Here is a 20000-nt window from a genome sequence, read left to right as displayed (position 1 = left end):
CTCTCTCTCTCTCTCTCTCTCTCTCTCTCTCTCTCTCTCTCTCTCTCTCTCTCTCTCTCTCTCTCTCTCTCTCTCTCTCTCTCTCTCTCTCTCTCTCTAGGAAGTAACAATATTGAGATTCAAGTAGAGTAACATCTGACTCTTTTTTTTATGAGAGAGAGAGAGAGAGAGAGAGAGAGAGAGAGAGAGAGAGAGAGACTATATTGAACTTTTTTCCATCACAGTAGACGGAAATAAGTGGAGAATCGTGTGGGAGTGCTAATAATGGTAATATTTTTTGTCGACAAAATATCAGAAAAAGAAAGGAAAGAAAATGTAACTCCAATGTTTCTTTTATATGTGAGGATCGGAGACAGTGGGAAGGATTCTTAGAAATATATATATTACTGAACTTTTTTTGATGAAAGAAAACAAGAACGTAATAAAACTAGACAAGATGCAAGAAGTCATTAGAGGTACACGTTTCAGTCCCTGTGTGAAAAATAACTCAGCCATTTCTACCTGTGATTCTCATTTATATAATCTTTTAATTCTTTCATTGCTATTTGGCGTATTTGTACTTGTTCTACATCCACCTCTGAAATTATACTGGCCAGAAACTTTAAAATCTATTCTTTTCATCACCTCTCTCTTTTGCAGACGCTGATAAATATTTCATCCATTATTTTTAGTGTTTTAAAATTGTTGCATATCTCAGAGAAAGGGTTTAATTAAAGCTCCATAGTGACTCAGCAATAACAACCTGATTACTGAGTCCATTTATTCACCTGCCACTCTATTTAAGAACTAGTTCCTACCTATCTCTTTTTCACATCTTAGTTTTATCAATCTTGAATTCTGAGATAATTTTTCATTCCCTCTACTGATAAACTCTGGAACTCTTTACCTGCTTCTGTATTTCCTCCTACCTTTGACTTAAACTGTTTCAAAAGGGACGCTTCAAGACACTTCCTGTTTTTGTTATTATTTTATTTTATTATTATTATTTTTTTATTCTTACTGTACTCTAAAGGGACTGGCACCTTCAATGGCTCCTTTTCTTAACATTTTGGTGCCCCAGGCCAGTGTCCCTCTTACATAAAAAAAGATCACATCAGAAAAGAAAGGCAGAAATATATATTACTGAACTTTTCTTCTTTTTTTTTTTTTTATTGCAAGGAGACGAACAAATGTAGGAAAAAGGAGGAAAGATCTAGAAAAAAATGTATTCTTTTCCCGTTAAAGAAAAGAAGGGGTCCAGGAAAACATGAAAAAATGATGGCTTGTTTAGGTGTTGAGAATTATAGATGCGAGAAGGTTATGACAATTTGTTTTTTTTTTAGAATTACAAGAAAAAGAAGAACAAAACGAAAGAAAATAAAATAGTAAAAGGAGGAGCGGGAGGAGGAGGAGGAGGAAAAGGTGTTGGATGAGATTATGGAAAAGAAGAAGAACAAGAAGAAGAACAAGAAGAAGAAGAAGCAGAAAAAGAAATAGAAAAAGAAACATATGAATAAGAAACCACAACAAAAAAAACACACACAAAAGAAACACAACAAAGAAATAAATCAATCTCACAAAAAAAACAAACACCAAACTAATACAAAAACACTAAAAGAAAAACAAGAAACAAAATAACACATAAACAAATAAAACAAATAAAAAAATAAATGAATAAACAACAGATCAAGGCAGGGATAGTTACAAACCACTTTACCATTGAGATCGGAACCTGTATAGAAAAACAAAGACGCATCGGAAGCCTTGTGGTGTTTATTGTAACTGCAGATGGCATGGGAACTATAAATATTGGAACACTCGACTTTTTGATGCACTGGGAGAGGAGGAGGAGGAGTAAGAGGAGGAGGAAGAGGAAGAGGAGGAGGAGGCTGGCGGCACACATTAAGACAACGACCGCCATTACACACTTGACGTGACCACCACTCTATCTACCTGTCTGTGTGTGTGTGTGTGTGTGTGTGTGTGAGAGAGAGAGAGAGAGAGGGAGAGAGAGGGTTTTATTTCTCTTTGTGTCTCTCTCCGTGTATCTGTTCGTTTTCTTTCTTTTTAACTGTTTGTCTGTTTGTCTGTCTTTGTCTGTCTCTATTTATTTATTTTATCAGTTTATTTGTTTGTGTGTTTGTTTATGTGACTCCCTGTTTATCTGTCCGTGTGTCTCCATTCTTAATAATAATGATGTTAGTAATAATGTCTGTCTGTCTCTCCGTCTATCCGTCTGTCTGTCTCTCCGTGTATCTTAGTGTTGTTAATAAAAATGATGATAACCAGCTGGACCAGTGAATATAACACGGTATGATAATTTAACTACGACAACATTTCATATTTAATACTTACGAGGAAGAGGAGCAGGAAGAGGAAGAACAGGAGATGGAGGAGGATAATGATGATGATGATGATGAGGAAGAGGAGGAGGAGGACGAGGAGGAGAAGGAAGAGGAAGGAGGTGTATAGAACTTAGTCAAAATGTGTAAATATGATACCAAGACGTGACAAAGAGAGAAACGAAAGAAGGTACAAGCGTTTTAATACATAGATAATAATTCTCTCTCTCTCTCTCTCTCTCTCTCTCTCTCTCTCTCTCTCTCTCTCTCTCTCTCTCTCTCTCTCTCTCTCTCTCTCTCTCTCTCTCTCTCTCTCTCTCTCTCTCTCTCTCTCTCTCTCTCTCTCTCTCTCTCTCTCTAGGAAGAACAGGTGTGTTTTTTTGTTGGCAGTCTTGTTTCGTAAGACGAGGAGAGAAGTGTTATATTAGGAAGAAGACCAACTAATGTGAAAATACTTAGTACCTCTTTTGTCCTGCTGCATAATGTACTCGTTCCTTAGAGATCACTGAAACGTATTGCTATATTTTTTTCTTACCTTGTTATTTTTATTATTATTATTTTTTTTCAAGATCACAAGGACAGAGAGGGCCGTTTATTAGGATGGCATTCATTTTTTTCAAGACACTTCATCATGTAGTTTAAACTTTTTTATATTAGTTTTTTTTTTTTGTGGGTCAGTCTTCGTTTTTTTTTTTTTTTTTTTTTTTTTTACTTTTTGATTCTAAAGACAGAGAAGGTTGTGATTAATATTCACGGTCTCAGGACAGTTGACTCTGTAATTTTGACTTTCTTTTGAGTTTTTTTTTATTATTACGTATTTATTTATTTATGATTTTTATTTATTTATTTATTTATTTATTTTATTTATCTTTTTTTTTTTCAAAGGGTGGCACCGTTAGTGGGCCTTCTGTACGGTATAGGTTAGGTTCGGTTCTAAAACCAGAGAGGGTCACCGTTAATGTTTAATGTTTCAAGACACTCTATAATGTAATTTGGACATACTTTTGGACTTTTTTTTATTTTTTTTTATTTGATATTATTTTTATTTATGTATTTTTTGGGGATTGGCACTTTGGTAGGGCTTATGGACCTTGTTATTGTAAAGACAGCGAGGATCATTGTTTATGTTTAAGGTTCCAAGACACTTCATACTGTAAATTTTCCTTGTTTTGAACCGTTTTCTTTATAGAGCGGCACCTTCAGTTTGCTTTTTCTGCATTACTTTTGTTGTCCTTGGCTGGAGCACTACTTACGTCAGAAAAAAAAAAAAACATGAATTAATAGCACCGTAAAGATTAATGCATAAATGGACATATATTGGAAAAAAATAGATAAATAAAAAAAAATGTATTGTAAAACTTGCAGATCCTATGTTAATTTTAAATATTCTCACTTCCAGAAATATGTCAGAAGCTGAAATATAAAAATATCAATCTTCGGTGATAATAGCAAAAGGCGTCTGGCAAGGAAAGAATTTAACTGTACTTTGCAATATTTAAGACACTGCAGTACAAAAGTGTGTGCGTTTAAGTGAATATTTGAAGCATCATCTGGTTGTGGAAGAGTTAAAAAAATACATTACAATATTCAAGATGCTGTATTATAAAAGGCCAATTCCTCAGTCACCCTTTTTCGTTTGGTAGTCAACTAAAGTCCTTCTGCCGTGTTCAGGTTCCACATTCAACTTTGGCGGCTTGTTTTCGTGCGAGAGTGTACCAAAAACAGGAACTGGTAAGGTAAAATGGCCACTTCCACAGTCTTTTCGTAAGCCATCCGACCCAAACTCTTCCTTTGTAGGTTGGTAAGCTTCCGAACAAATAAGAGGAGTGTTTTGTTTGGGTAGCTTACGAAGAGACTTGTGTGAACATAAGTTTATGCGATTGTGGCAAAAATAATTTCTTGTGGCGGTGACAAAGTTAAAATACATCCTAATTTCTCCTTTACATTTTATATATCAAGCTTAACCAAAGAATGCATTGTTACCACAGCTCATATTGTTTGTAAGGCAAGGTAATGTACTGCTTGTTGGTGTCGTAACGGGTCAGTTCCAGTCCTTTTGTAAGCTCCCGAACTAAAACGTGGTAGTGTATCAATGTGCATTATCCAGGAACTTTACCACTGATTCACCACTCAGATATCGAGGTCAATTACTTTTTTTTCTTTTTTTTAAGCTCCCGAACCAAAATGTTCCCCATGTTGGTAATCCCCTGAATAGATGAGAAGTGTTTTTGTTGGTTAGCTAACAAACGAAAAAGCTGAAGGAAACAAAAATCTGAAGTAAAAAGTAAAACTAGATATAAGAAATTAAGTAAAAAAAAAAAAAGAAAAGTAAATTAATTAAGAAATTAAGTAAAAAGTGAATTCTGAAGTAAACGAAAAGAAAAAAGAAAAAACTGAGGCAAAAAGTAAAATTTCAAATAGAAATTAATCTGAAGTAAAATCTGAAGTAAAATCTGAGGTAAAAGTAAAAGAAATCTGAAGTAAAAGTTTAAAAAAGAAAAAAATCTGAAGTAAAAACTGAAGTAAACGAAAAAAATCTGAAGTACTCTCGTTGTTTAGCTAGCCATCGAAAAAAAGAGGGCGAGTGTGGAACTGGCTTAATGTGAGGAAAAAGTGAAGTATTTTCTGTAGATTGGATTCCCTCCCTCGGCGCGTCATAAGACTCATGCTTCATTCATTGACGTGTCTCGTGTTCTTCTCTCTCAGGAATGCTTCGGTTTCACTAAATTATTCGCCTTCCAGTCTTGTCATGCTCCAACCCTTACCTGCACTTCAATCTCTCTCTCTCTCTCTCTCTCTCTCTCTCTCTCTCTCTCTCTCTCTCTCTCTCTCTCTCTCTCTCTCTCTCTCTCTCTCTCTCTCTCTCTCTCTCTCATTTCTTATTTACTACATTCCTTCCTCTCATCTTTTTTTTTTTGTCTTGGTTTAGTATCATATATCTTTTTCAACCCCCCTCCTCTCTCTCTCTCTCTCTCTCTCTCTCTCTCTCTCTCTCTCTCTCTCTCTCTCTCTCTCTCTCTCTCTCTCTCTCTCTCTCTCTCTCTCTCTCTCTCTCTCTCTCTCTCCTCTAGACTGATTAACTCCTAACTTTGGGTATTGTCATCTCAACCCCTACTCAGAGATTAAAGACTGAGAACCCTAGAGAGAGAGAGAGAGAGAGAGAGAGAGAGAGAGAGAGAGAGAGAGAGAGAGAGAGAGACATTTAATCACATATCTTCGGCATTTTTCACTGACCTTCGATTGACCTTTCTAACTTTACGTGTTGTAGCTTACGAGTTTTTTCTCTTTTCCTTCTTTCCGAACTTTAAAGACTAGAGAGAGAGAGAGAGAGAGAGAGAGAGAGAGAGAGAGAGAGAGAGAGAGAGAGAGAGAGAGAGAGAGAGAGAGAGAGAGAGAGACATTGACACTCGATGGCCGCTTGACATGTTTCGAACGAGATGTCGAGCGGAATACGAGTATGGTACAAGTGGTGAAGTTGTAGTAGTAGCAGTAGTAATAGTAGTAGTAGTAGTAGTAGTAGTAGTAGTAGTAGTAGAGATTAAAAGAGAGGGACAAACAGACAGACAGACAGAATAGCAATAAACTTAATAATGAACATAGAAATCACACACACACACACACACACACACACACACACACACCACCCAATCCCACCCCACCCCAACACTCCCCATTCCTCCACATCCCCCTACACACAGAAATCGAACACTCTTGAACCCTTTTCAAAAATAAAATTCCAACTATCATTCCTTTTTCAAACATATCAGCTGAATTTTGAGTTGGGCTTCTTTTCATCCTCATTTCGCCTCTGCCCTCCTCTTACAGCCTCTCATGAATAAGAAGCAGGGAGGGAGAAGGAGAGGGGGAAGGAGAGGGAGAGAGAGAGAGGGAGAGGGAGAGAGAAAGAGATGGGTGTTTTTCTGATTGTATTCACGAAACACATTGGGAAGGTTAAACGGGGCAATAGGAACACTTTGGGGCTGAATCTTGAAGTGCAGTGACTCTTGACGTGTGTGTGTGTGTGTGTGTGTGTGTGTGTGTGTGTTTGTGTCATTGGCCGTTTAATGTGATTCTTCTTTCTCTTGCTTCTCTGTGTATCGTTAAGTGTGTAGATGTTTTTGTGTTTGTTTTGTTGTTGTTGTTGTTGTTGTTGTTGTTATTTTTTGTTGTTATTATTATTATTATTATTATTATTATTATTATTATTATTATTATTATTATTATTATTATTATTATTACCGTTGCTCCTACTGCTATTATTACTGTTATTACTACTACTACTACTACTACTACTACTACTACTACTACTACTACTACTACTACTACTACTACTACTACTACTACTACTACTACTATATACTATCCCTAATACCATTACAAAAACTACTACCAGTGCTACAACCATTATTACACCTACTACTACTACTACTACTACCACCACCACCACCACCACCACCACCACCACCACCACCACCACCACTGCCTTAGTAAAAAATATTAAAAAAGGCTAAATTATATCTCTGGCGACCTTCCCGGACACAATAACAAGCGTACCTTGGAGTTGGGGAAGAAAACTCCTAAATGTTATTCACTCCCGAAGTTAAACATGCTTGCTCGTTCCGAAAATCGCGAATGCCCTGCAAAGTGAGTCCTTTTAAAAGTCACCTTCATCTGCAGCGGTGCAATTTGCTCCAGACGTAGCAGAAGAATGATGCAAGGTTAATATTTACTAGTATTCGAGTTTGTTCATTTGTTGTTTAAATTGGTTGTACGTAATGTATGGTGTGGTGGTGGTGGTGGTGGTTGTGGTGGTGGGAGGTGGTGATGGTGGTGGTTGTTATGGTTGTAATAAAAATGATGGTGATAGCAATAATGATGGTGATAATGGTGATGATAATAGTAATAATAAGAAAAAAATTATAAAAGTGATAATCATATTAGTAATTGTAATAATGATAATAATGATGATGATAATAATAATGGTGATGGTGATGATGATAATATAAATAATAATAATAATAATAATAATGATAAAAAATATCCATAGCAGCAGCAGCAATGATTCGTGTGTGTGTGTGTGTGTGTGTGTGTGTGTGTGTGTGTGTGTGTGTGTGAGTTAGTATCATTATTTTCATTCTTCCATCCGTTGGAGTAATTATAACATTACTTTTCCCTCTTCATAATTATAATAATGTTTAGTTAATTTACACGAGGAAGGAAGCAGGTTCAGAAACATAGCATAATACCAAGCAATACTTAGGCAATACTAAACAATAAGAGAAACAAAATATAAGAGAATTTCCGCTGAATGGGAAAAAAAAAGGAAAAATTATAAAACGAGATAATGATGAAAGGAAAAGAAAACTTGACAAGATAATGAGATGTAAGACTTTTGCAGCTGAATGCATAAATTGTAGATCAGATATTTAAACAATGCCAAAGAATGTAAAAATAAGAAGTTAAGTTAATAGACGAAAAGAATGAAGGACCAATAAAGGAGAGAGAAAAATGAAAACGTAAGAGAGAGAGAGAGAGAGAGAGAGAGAGAGAGAGAGAGAGAGAGAGAGAGAGAGAGAGAGAGAGAGAGAGAGAGAGAGAGAGAGAGTAATGCGGAGGAGGGAAAAAAGAGGGAACAGGTAAAAATAGAGATGAAAACTGATGAGGTAAAAGTAAGAATAAAAAGAACAGGTGAATGAGGAATAAAAGTTAGAGAGAGAGAGAGAGAGAGAGAGAGAGAGAGAGAGAGAGAGAGAGAGAGAGAGAGAGAGAGAGAGAGAGAGAGAGTAAAATGGGTCGAAAATTATAAGAAAAGAATCTGTAATAAGAAATAAACTGTGACGAAAGATAAAAAAAGAAAGAGAGAGAGAGAGAGAGAGAGAGAGAGAGAGAGAGAGAGAGAGAGAGAGAGAGAGAGAGAGAGAGAGAGAGAGAGGTTCATTTTTTACAACTCAACATTAGAATTACAGTTGAACTTTTTATGTTCCAATGAATTCATGACGAATAACCTTTGGAGTGCCGGCAGCAATAGACAGAAGCTTTTGGAAGGTAATTAAAGGATCTCTGTTGTGTATGATTACCATTATTTATTCAGATGGATTTACTTGTGTGTGTGTGAGAGAGAGAGAGAGAGAGAGAGAGAGAGAGAGAGAGAGAGAGAGAGAGAGAGAGAGAGAGAGAGAGAGAGTCGTATACTAACAGATAGACACTCACAGGCTTAAAGGCAGACAGACAGAACAGAAATATAGATAAACAGAGAGACAGACATCTGAACGCACCCAAACAGACCCAGATCAACAAATTGACAGATAAAAAGACAGGAATATAAACACAAATAATATATACACGTAAAGACACAAGAAACCAGAATGAGATGGACAGACAGTCAGACAGACAGGCAGACATAATCGTCTTTGTGGACATTAAATGATGAAAAAAAAAAAAATACTTAATGCTACACATACAAGAGGGAGAAAGGTATTTGTATAAAGCAAAAAGTGTTCTTGTGACATAATAACATCAATAACATCCCGCTCAAGGTTATTTCACATGATATTGCATAGAGAGTTTGCGTTGCTTCCTTCCTTCTTGCGGATACCGAATGTACGTGAATATTTTGAAAAGTAAATGAAAAACTGAAATTAACCTTTTACGGGAGTCACGCATGTTATCGTTTTCTTTTTGAAGGTAGACATTTTCAATTCATCAACAGAAAACGGGGTGTGTTTGACCTTCTGTGTATTTATATTTTTTCATGGACGTCTCTGATTTCTTTTTAATATTTGACTTTTGTTAATCCATATGCAGGCACGTGCATGACACACACACACACACACACACACACACACACACACACACACACACACACACACACACACACACACACACACACACACACACACACACACACAAAAAAAAAAAAAAAAAAAGCACCATTTTACATATTTTCAATTTTACCTGACTTTTCCACAAATATTTCCCTTACTTCCCTTTATTTCCTTACTTTAATTTTTGTACTTACTTTTATCTTACTTTATTCACTCTACTGTGTCTTTCGTTTTCTAAGTGACTCAACATTTAACTCATTTTCTCTCTCTCTCTCTCTCTCTCTCTCTCTCTCTCTCTCTCTCTCTCTCTCTCTCTCTCTCTCTCTCTCTCTCTCTCTCTCTCTCTCTCTCTCTCTCTCTCAGTTCCCTTCGTGTGTATAATTTATTCTACTTTCCTTCATTCCCAACTTTTTATCTCCTGTCTGTATCCTTTCTCCTTTTAATGGCGGGAGAATGCATTGTCAATGACGTATCCTGTTGTAGCAGACTAAAGGGTGAAAATGAAAGAGAGGAGAAAGCAATCGAACGCACAAAAATGACAAGGAATGAGAGTGGAAGAATGTAAGGGAGGAGGGGGGAAGAAGAACGAGACGAAAGAGGAGATAGAAAGTGGAAATTACGTTCTAGAAGGAGAGAGAGAGAGAGAGAGAGAGAGAGAGAGAGAGAGAGAGAGAGAGAGAGAGAGAGAGAGAGAGAGAGAATTCTAAGATACACCACCAACATCAACAACAGGAGGAGGAGCAGCAGCAGCAACGACAGTAACAACAGGAACAGTATCAGCAATGGCAGAAACAACAACAACAACAGGAGCAGCAGCAACAAGAGGAGGAAGAAACGAGGTCAGCAGCGATTAGGACCTCACTCCGCCACACCAGGTGCGCGACCCAACCCTCCCCGCACCCCAGTCCCACCCACATCATTTTAGATCCCAAAGGGACGTCAGAGGTGGAGACAGACCACGCTGCGACTACTGCTCCCGCCTCGGACACACATCCGAGGTGTGTTACAGCCGCACTGCTGATATAAGGCAGGAAACGATTCTCAGAAGGGTCCTGACAGAAGGATGGAGAAAAGAGCTAAATCCTCAACCTCAGCTGCCCTTTCGAGACTCCCCTCTCCACCCCTACCCACCAACATGGCAACCACAACCCAGGCAACACCACGACTGGAGCCCACTCATGTGGCAGGGAAGGCAGTAACACGCCTCCCCCTGCCAAGGTAGCCCTAAGTCAAACCAGCGCCAAGAAAAAACAAAAGACTGGCCACCTCAGCCGACACCTGACTGTTGTGTCGGCCAACGTGAGGGGCCTTCGCACCAACCTTGGTGACCTCACCCACAACTTTGTCCTCCGACACAACGCGGACATTGTTGCCGTCACGGAAACGTGGCTCAGTGGTGAGGTGGAGCCGACGTTTGGCAACATCCCAGGCTACACAAAGTGGGTGAGGAAGGACCGTGAGCATAGAGTGGGCGGAGGCGTGGCTGCCTGCTTCAAACACGGCCTCCAAACTCAAAAAAAAAAAAAAAAAAAAAAAAAAAAAAAATTGACGTGGTGCTGCCTGAAGGAATGGAGGCGCTGTTCTTCAGAGTGGTAATAAATGACAGCACAGGACTCCTCCTGTGTGTCATGTACCGTCCCCCAAGGCAAGGACGTTCAGCGCTGGATTTTCTGACGGAGGAATTAGACACTATGCTACAGCGGCACAAGTGTTCCCACGTCATGATTCTGGGGGATCTAAACTTCCACCTGGAGCAGGATGCCTTTAACAGCCTCCTGATGGTGCAGGGTCTGACGAACCACGTGTCCTTCCCTACACATGAGAGGGGAGGGTCGCTGGACCCTGTGCTAACAGACCTCCCTGACTCCAGCATCGTCTGCCATCAACTGGGGACGGTGGGCACCTCCGACCACCATGCCGTGCTGGCACGAGTCAAGCTGGATATAGCGAGGGAGGCCGCCGCCCCGCGCACTATCTGGCTGTGGGAGCAGGCTGACTGGGCATCCCTGAGACACGACATCGTTCGCTTGGACTGGGACGCCCTACTGATAGGCAACGCGGAGGAAAAGGCCCGTGCCCTCACCACCAAGCTCCTTGCCCTCCAGCAGCAACACGTCCCCAGCAGAAGGTACCTCGTTAGGCCTAATGACCCTGCTTGGTTTGGTTACCGATGCCGAGCGGCCGCTGAGGCTAAACACGAAGCCTGGGTGAGGTACAAACGTCGTCCAACACACTACAACTGGGCCCAACACCGTGTGGCGTGTAGACGGGTGACAGCTACCTGCAGGTGGGCGAGACGGCAGCAGCGAGAGGACCTGAGGCAAAAGCTCTGTGGCTCAGGGGTTGGCCACAAGACCTGGTGGAGGCTTGTCAAGGAGCAGCAAGGAACAGGCCGCCGCGACACTGTTCCTCCACTAACAAGGCCGGACGGGACAACAGCCGCCAGCAGTGAGGACAAGGCTTCTCTACTCGCTGATTTTTTCGCAGAGAAGATGTCAGTCACTGATCCGGGTAGACGTCCACCTCACCTCCCTCAGGAAACATACCACACCGTCGCCGATGTTCAGGTGACACGTGAACAGGTGGAGCGGCTGATGAGGGAAGTAGAGGAGAACAAAGCCACCGGCCCGGACGACATCAGCCCGCGGCTCCTCAAACGTTGCGCCAGTGAGCTGTCAGGTCCTCTCACCAGCGTCTTCAGGGCCTGCCTGATGGAGCACAGGTGGCCCTCTATATGGAAGGAGGCGCGAGTGGTACCAGCCCACAAGAAGAACTCAAAGTCTGAGCCCAGCAACTACAGACCCATCTCGCTGCTCTCCGTGGTGGGCAAGTTGCTGGAGCAGGTGGTGGCAGGTGTCATCTGTCATCACCTGAGTGAGCACCGCCTCCTCTCAGACAGACAGTTCGGCTTCCGGCCTGGCCGCTCAACAGCGGACCTCCTCACCCTCCTCTCCCAAGGCTGGCAGGATGCCCTGGACGAAGGTCTGGATACTCTTGTGGTGGCCCTGGACATTGCTGGGGCCTTTGATAGGGTCTGGCACGCGGGGCTTGTAAAAAGCTTTGCGCCAAGGGTATCCAGGGCAACCTCCTTGCACTGCTCGAGGACTACCTCCAGGGGAGAACCCTCCGGGTAGTCATCAATGGACAGGCATCCCAGCCGTTACCTATACAGGCCTCAGTTCCACAGGGTTCAGTGTTGGGCCCGATCCTGTGGAACATATACATCGATGACCTCCTGCGGCAAATCCCGACTCTGCTTGCATACGCCGACGACTGCAATCTCTCCCGCTCCTACTGCCGCTCCGACAGTCAACGAGCCGTTAGAGAGCTAAATAGGCAGCTCAGGCTGGTGATGGAGTGGGGAGAGGCGTGGCAAGTCAGCTTCGCTCCAGAAAAGACGCAGGCCATGGTCATCTCACGGTCCCCAGCTGCCTCCCCAGCCGTCTCAGGCTGTCTGATTTTTGGAGGCCAGACACTTCCCCTCCAGGAACACGTCAAGTTGCTGGGAGTGACAGTGGACTGTGGCCTGCGCTTTGACCGCCATGTTGCTGCTGTTGCCCACCAGGTCTCCCAGCGAGTCTCTGCACTGCGTCGGATGTCAGGAAACCTCGACTCCCGGGGCATCCTCACACTGTACAAGGCTCAGATACGGCCTTGTATGGAGTACAGTGCCTTGTCCTGGATGTCGAGTGCCCCCACCCACTTGCAGAGACTGGATGCTGTGCAACGCCGTGCCCTGCGCTTGGTGGGGATGGACGGACAGCAGCAGCAGCAGCAGCAGCAGCAGCAGCAGCAGGAGGAGCAGACCGGAGTCACGTCGCTAGAGCATCGGCGGGACGTGTCGGCGCTGGTGGTCCAGCACAAGGCCCGGGTTCTGGAGGTCCCTCATCTCAGCTCGATAAGGCTCCCCACCACGAGCTGTCCAGAGGGAGTCCAGGACCACCACCTCCAATGACATGCTGGTGCAAGTGCCTCGATCTTACTCGAGGCAGCACCAGCGCTCTTACACAGCTAGAACCTCCAGACTGTGGAATGTGTTTACGGCAGCCACGAGTGATACACAGACAATGACACTCCAGCAGGTGAAAGTGGCTGCACACAGGTGGCGTAAAACACAACCCCCCACACTAGTGCTGTGTTAATCATGTCTATATATATATATATTAGGATGAGTTTACTTTTTGTATATATTTTCTTCCTTACATTTAAGTATAGGCTTTTCAAATAACAGCATAAAAAACGTGTTGTTTTAAGCCTGATGTAAATTTTTGTTTAAATAAAAAAAAAAAAAAAAAAAAAAAAAAAATGTCTGATACGTTCTGGTATTTGGTTCGTAATGAGAGAGAGAGAGAGAGAGAGAGAGAGAGAGAGAGAGAGAGAGAGAGAGAGAGAGAGAGAGAGAGAGAGAGAGAGAGAGAGAGAGAGAGAGAGAGAGATGAAAAAAAATTAGTGGGGAGAATGAGAAAGGGAAGGGAATACATCGAGGAAATGAAAGATAAATTGGAGAAGGGGAAAAAGTTAAGATGAGAGAAAAAAAGTTGAAATAAAGTATGAAAAGAGTGTTCGCAGTAGTTTTCCTTTCTCTCTCTCTCTCTCTCTCTCTCTCTCTCTCTCTCTCTCTCTCTCTCTCTCTCTCTCTCTCTCTCTCTCTCTCTCTCTCTCTCATTGTAATGGAAGGGTAAAAACGTGAAAAAAGTTAAAAAAAAGATAAAAACAACACAAATACAATGAATAAACATAAATATAAAACAAAATTAATTATATTTGCACCAGATTTATAAAAAAGAGGAAAGCCAAAATATAACTAAAAAGATAAATAAAGGTGGAATTTAGTAAAAGCAACACACGCACCGGAAGACAAAAGCAGCACAGCACAAAAGTACCAGAAAAAAAAAAGAGAAAAGTTTTAGGAGAGTAGGTGAGAGAGAAAATTTGTCCGGCGCCTTTTGCTTTTGTATATAATGAATTAAAATGGTGAAATGGTTGGGCCGAAAACAGACTGGAGGAGTGAGGGAAGAAGCAGAGACAAGAAGAAAAAAAATAAAATGAAACTTTAAAAAAATGCGTTAGTTTAAACGGTTAAAATACGAGAAGCGAGGGGAATATATATATATATATATATATATATATATATATATATATATATATATATATATATATATATATATATATATATATATATATATATTGAAGGTTAAGAAGTGAAATTTAACGAAATAATTAGAGGCGGAAAAGAATAAATAGAGAGGTGGAAAAAAAAAGAGAGAGGGGGAGATTGTGAAATAAACTGAAATAATTTAAATAGCTGTGCAATGAAATGCAAGAAAAGTAAAAGATAAAATGAAGGTAAGGAAGTGAAATGTAATGTATTTGTGGGAGATTAAATGATATTAAGAAAAAAACGAAAAATGAAGAAATCTAATAATATATGGAGTTTAAGACCACGGAACAGAACACAAAAGTGAAAGTAAGAAATAAAATATTAATCACGGAAGACCGAAGAACAAGAGAGAGATCAAGAATGAAAGGAGACTTGATAAAATAATGAAATAGTTTAAACTGCTGAAATACGAATCTTAAGACGGCATGAAAATAAAGAGCATAAGGAATAAGTTGAGAAAAAATGAAATAGGGCCAGATTGAAAAATTGAAAGCCCAGGAAGGACTTGCGTGCAAACTTGTGACGATAAAGTTGTTGCAAGACGAAACGAATAATTTAGACCACATAAATCGCGAACTGAGGAACTGAGAAACGTGCGCGGGAAGGACGGACGAGGAGGGGAGCAAGAGAAACTCGGCACGAAATGAAAACCAAGACATGGAAACTGAAAACATGAAATGGCAAACACGAAATGAAGTTTAAGGCAAAGAAACCCAACAAGAATTTCTGTTTGCATATTATTTTATTGGTTTCCGTTCATGATCATAAGGGAAAGGACTCTAAACTAAAGAAACCTGAAACAAATACACGAAAAAGCTAAAAAAAAAAAAAAAAAAAGCTAAACATGAAGACGCAAACTAAAAATGAACTTGAGACAAAGAAACCCAACAAGAATTTTTGCATTTTATTTCATTGCGTTTGTTCATGTTCTGTTGCTAAGTGGCTGTACAAAAAAAAAACATCTTTAAAGCAAAGTCAAGAAAAGTTGGAAAATGTGGAATGGCGAACTACCAATAAATTTGATGGAAAGGAACCCAACCTGAATTTCCTTTTGCATGAATATATTTATTTTATTCACGTGATTTTTATTTTTATTATTTATATTTACCTGAGACGTTACTATATATTCTACCTGCAAAATTAGTACAGACGTGTCTTTTGGAGTTCCAACTTTTGTACTTAAATATGCAAAGGAGACCAGTGGGTGGGACAGCATATATAAAGACTCTTGCTCCTTTAATCGTAGTGACATTATAAATTTTTTAGTGAGTGTTTACTTGGCTGCGAATAAAAATAATAAGAGGAAATTAAATAAGTAGGGAGAAAGTGAGTGTTTACCTTGCCGTGGGGAAGAAGAATAGGAAAAGAAATAAGATAGAGAGGGAAATAGTGTTTACATTAGTGTGGGGAAAAAGAATAGGAGGAAATAAGTAGAGAGGAAGGAGACTGATTGCATTACTGTGGGGAAAGAAATAAATGGAAATAACACTGACAAGTGGTGAAGAGGATAAAGATAAATTGAAATGTGAAATATAGGCTATGCAATAAATATTTTTCCTAGTTCTTGGGATGCAAAATTATGAAAAAGTTTAATTATAATGAGAGAGTAATAATGACGAATGTTTAATGTGTAATCCACGTGTAACCTTTATAATGAATAAGTAATGTTGACAGATTTAAAATGTAATATACGAGTAACCTTTTAAATAATAATAAGAAGACATGTTAAAACGTTAAAATATTAATCAAATTCTCTCTCTCTCTCTCTCTCTCTCTCTCTCTCTCTCTCTCTCTCTCTCTCTCTCTCTCTCTCTCTCTCTCTCTCTCTCTCTCTCTCTCTCTCTCTCTCTCTCTCTCTCTCTCTCTCTGACACATTTTGATGAAGCCTTAAGGTAGGTTAGGTTTAGGTAGGAAAGCGTTTGATTAATTTGATTCAGGAAAATAAGTTACGTTCAGTTCACCAAAAGAAAAGAAAGAAAAGTTTAGGTCAGCCACGGTCTTTTCTTGTCCTTTCCTAAGAAGCTTGAAGTTTGGTCAAGTTATATCGAGTTCTGTCTGTGTTCGTTTAGTTTGCAAAAAGAGAATAGATTAATCGTGACTCTCCTTCACACCCTTTAAAAAAAAAGTAAAAGAAAAGGTTACATCAGCAACGATCTTTCTTTTTCTTAATTTTAGACATTACTTACATGAAACGCTAAATAAAGTAAGGTTATATTAGGTGAGGCCGTTGTTTGCTTAGTGTGCAGCAGGAAAATAGATTAACTTTAACTTAAAAAAAAAAAAGTCAGTCACGGTCTTTTCTATAATACTTCTGCACTTTTCTCTCATGAAACGTTTGGTCAAGTAAGGTTAGGTGAAGTCTCATCTTTGTTCGTTCAGTTTGCAGCAGGAAAGTAATTAAATGTGACTGCATCTCCCAAAAAACCTCAGTCAGTTCTGGTTTTTCTTGTTTCTTATTTTTACACGTCACTCCAGTGAAAATTGAGTCAGGTAAGGTTAGGTTAGGTCAGGAAATTGTTTATTTATTTTATTCCGATTCCTCCCAAAGAATGTTAGTTAGCTACGATCTTTTCTTTTCCACTTTTACACTTAATCCCCATGAGTCGTTAAGTCAGGTAAAGTTGTACTAGGTCGGACTATTTATTTATTTATTTATTATTATTTTTATTATTATTTTTAGTTTCTAGCCGAAAAATGGAAAAATAATTTCTGAATTCCCTTATTCTCCTCCAAAATTTGCTTTTCTTTGTTGCTTTTACACACAGTTCCCATGAAATGTTAAGTCAGGTAACATTATATTGTCAGACTACTTTTTTTATTATTTTTTTATTTATTTTTTTTTTTTTTTAGTTTGTAACATAGAAATATGAAAACAATTATGAATTCCCTTCAAAAATATAAATAAAGAAGTTAGGGAAGCATTTCTTTGTCACTCTTACACACACTTTTCATGAAGCGTTAAGTAAGGAAAGGTTACGTTAGATCAGACAATTTTTTTTTTTGGGGGGTGTGGGGTTTGTAGCAGAAAAAAATAGAAAAAATCAATTCTGAACTCTCTTATCCCCGAAAAAAAAAATCTTTTCCTCGTCAGATTCCTGTGAAACATTGTCAGATAACGTTACATTAAGTCAGACTATTATTTATTTATTTTATTTTTTTTTGGGGGGGGGGTTGGTTTCTAGCATCAAAATTTCAAAAATCACTTCTAAATTCCCTTACCGCTCCCACCCCACCAAAAAAAGAAAGGTTATCTATCATTCTTACACATACATCCCATGAAACGTTAAGTCAGGAAAGGTTATATTAGGTTTGGCCATTGTTTGCTCACTTTGCGGGCGAGAAGGAGGTTACTTGTGGGTCGCAAAAAGGCAGTTTAAACTTGGAAGTGTTGTTTGTCGTGTGTCCTCGCCTGTCCCTGAGCGGCGCGAGGTGTCAGCGGCCAAGGAGAAGTTTTGGGAGAGGGAAAAATATGGTGGTGGTCTGCTCGATATTGTGTGTGTGTGTGTGTGTGTGTGTGTGTGTGTGTGTGTGTGTTTGTGTAATATTAAATTCCTCTACGTGTTATTTTTTTTCAGTTGATTTAAAGAGACACGTGTGATTTTCATTGTTCATTTTTATTCTTGGAGAGAGAGAGAGAGAGAGAGAGAGAGAGAGAGAGAGAGAGAGAGAGAGAGAGAGAGAGAGAGAGAGAGAGAGAGTCACTAGTGTGTGTGTGTGTGTGTGTGTGTGTGTAACTGTAAGGAGGCAGTGAGAGGAAGGAAGGTGTTAAGAGAGCAACTTGACCTTCTATTCACATCGTTTCATTGTTTTCTTACATAACTGTGCGTCCCATTGTTAGGAAAGAATGTGACTCAAATTCCGTCTTTGTTATACTCCGTTCACGCCTAAATTTTAATTGGAGCTGGAACTTAATTTTAGTATTTTATTCTCCTCATTTCTAAGTTTTAATTTGATCGTGAGCTTATTATCATTACTCTCCATTTCCAGCTCTGAATATTTACGACTCTACTCTCTCGTTTTTAACTCTGAATTTGATTTTAAGCTTGTTGTTACTCCTATATTTCTTTCCCTTCTAGCTTTCAAGTGTGAATCTTAAGGTTATTTATTTATTTATTTTTATTTATTTATTTTTTTTTTCATTTTTAGCCTTCTTTTGGATCTTAAGTGTGCATTTACTACTTTACCCGCCTCGTTTGTAAGTCTGAGTGGGCTCTCAAGCTTACTATAATCACTATACTCTCTTAGTTTCCAACTTCCAACGGAAACTTAAGCTTATTTTTATTACTTTACTGTTCTCACTTCTAACTTTGCATTGGATCTTTAGCTCCTCATTTCCATCTTTTAGTTCGAACTTAAGCTTATTTTTACGGATAAAAGAGGACAGTTAAAACACAGAAAAGGGAAAAGAAAAAACTGTATATTTACCGCTTCAAAAAGAAAAGAAGGTAAATTATAAAGATTTCAAAAATTTGAAAAAAAAAAAAAAAACAGACTGAAGACGTCGTGATGCCAGCCAAAAAAATAAAAATAAATAAATAAAGAAGAAATATATAAATAATAAAGATAAAAATAAAGGAAAGGGAAAAAAAAGCTTTATATGCCACAGCCAGAAAAACAGAACAGAAATGTTTCGAAGAGTAGTAGAAGCGAGCCAATTTCCTTCCATGTCGTGATCTCTTCTCCCGAAACAGTCCTGGTTATAGAGAAGGAGAAAACAGAACTCTTGTGAACTCGTCACTGATTGGAGTGACTGGAGCAGCTCGTCTTCCTCTAAACCTACAGACTCGCCTCTCCTCACTACAAACTTTACCTTTACCGTCTCCTAAGTCCGGAAACTCTTTGGACTTTCACCAGGAGTATCGTGGAGGGGTTAAGTGTTTGATGTATACGGGCATGTGAATGTGTAACGACCAGGATGCCCATATCACTCCTTTATTCTGGCTCTGGTCTAAAAGTATTCGTTTGAAGAATGTAAGGGATGAAGGGACGAGAGAGAGGGAGAAGGAAAAGGAGGACAGGAGAAGGAGGAAAAGATTTGTTAGGTTCTCATCAGTTTTCCAGTTAATGGCAAGTATTCCTTGTTCAGACTGTAATTAGATTCATTAATTAACTGCCTTTGCTAAACCTGTACTCTGAACGCTTTGAGCTCTAGCCATTTCTGTTTTTTCAATGGTTATGTGTATGATCAGTTACGTTCTAATGAGTGTTTTCCTATCGATGATGAGTAATCCTTGTTGAAACTATCATTAGTGTCATTAAATAAACACTCTTGCAAACCCCGTAAGCTCCAGTAAAGCCTGTGAAAGACTGTCGAGGTAAGATGTTTGAGAATACAGTGTTTCACTTTACTCGGAAAGAAAATAAAACATAGGAACATATGCCAGTAAGGAAGGCTGCATGACGGAAGTGGCCCTACACGTGGGATTTCCTGTGTGAAATATACATTCATCTTCCATCTCTGCCCATGAGTTTATCTTATTTTGGGAAAGTTTGCCATTGACTCGACACTAGCTGGGTTCTTCTTGGGTAGTAAGATAATAGTGGATGAAGATTACATAAAAGCAAAGGCAGGAATAAATAAAGGAAAAAACGCACGCAAAAATTAAGGTAATTCAATGAAAAAAAAATACTAGACAATGCAAGTGAAAAAAGGAACACAGACACAAAACTAGATAATTTAAATAAAAAAAGAAA

General features: G+C 39.3%; 1 protein-coding gene across 5 annotated transcripts in view; it reads left to right on the top strand.

Moving 5' to 3' along the window:
• Positions 1 to 20000, top strand: part of LOC135092941 (uncharacterized) — a 393086-nt gene that overhangs the window by 286685 nt on the left and 86401 nt on the right. The window contains exon 7 of one of the 5 annotated variants that reach the window (XM_063991754.1): positions 1323 to 2189. The exons of the other annotated variants lie outside the window; for them this stretch is intronic. Within the exon in view, the coding sequence (XP_063847824.1) occupies positions 1323 to 1365 (43 nt within the window). The 3' untranslated portion in view covers positions 1366 to 2189. Of the gene's footprint in view, positions 1 to 1322; positions 2190 to 20000 lie in introns of those variants that run through there. 5 annotated transcript variants of the gene reach the window in all.

Source organism: Scylla paramamosain, chromosome 41 (genome assembly GCF_035594125.1).
Source record: "Scylla paramamosain isolate STU-SP2022 chromosome 41, ASM3559412v1, whole genome shotgun sequence".
NCBI classification, from domain to species: Eukaryota; Metazoa; Arthropoda; class Malacostraca; order Decapoda; family Portunidae; genus Scylla; species Scylla paramamosain.
Note: the sequence above shows the minus strand (reverse complement) of the source record. Positions and strands in the feature narration are given on the sequence as shown.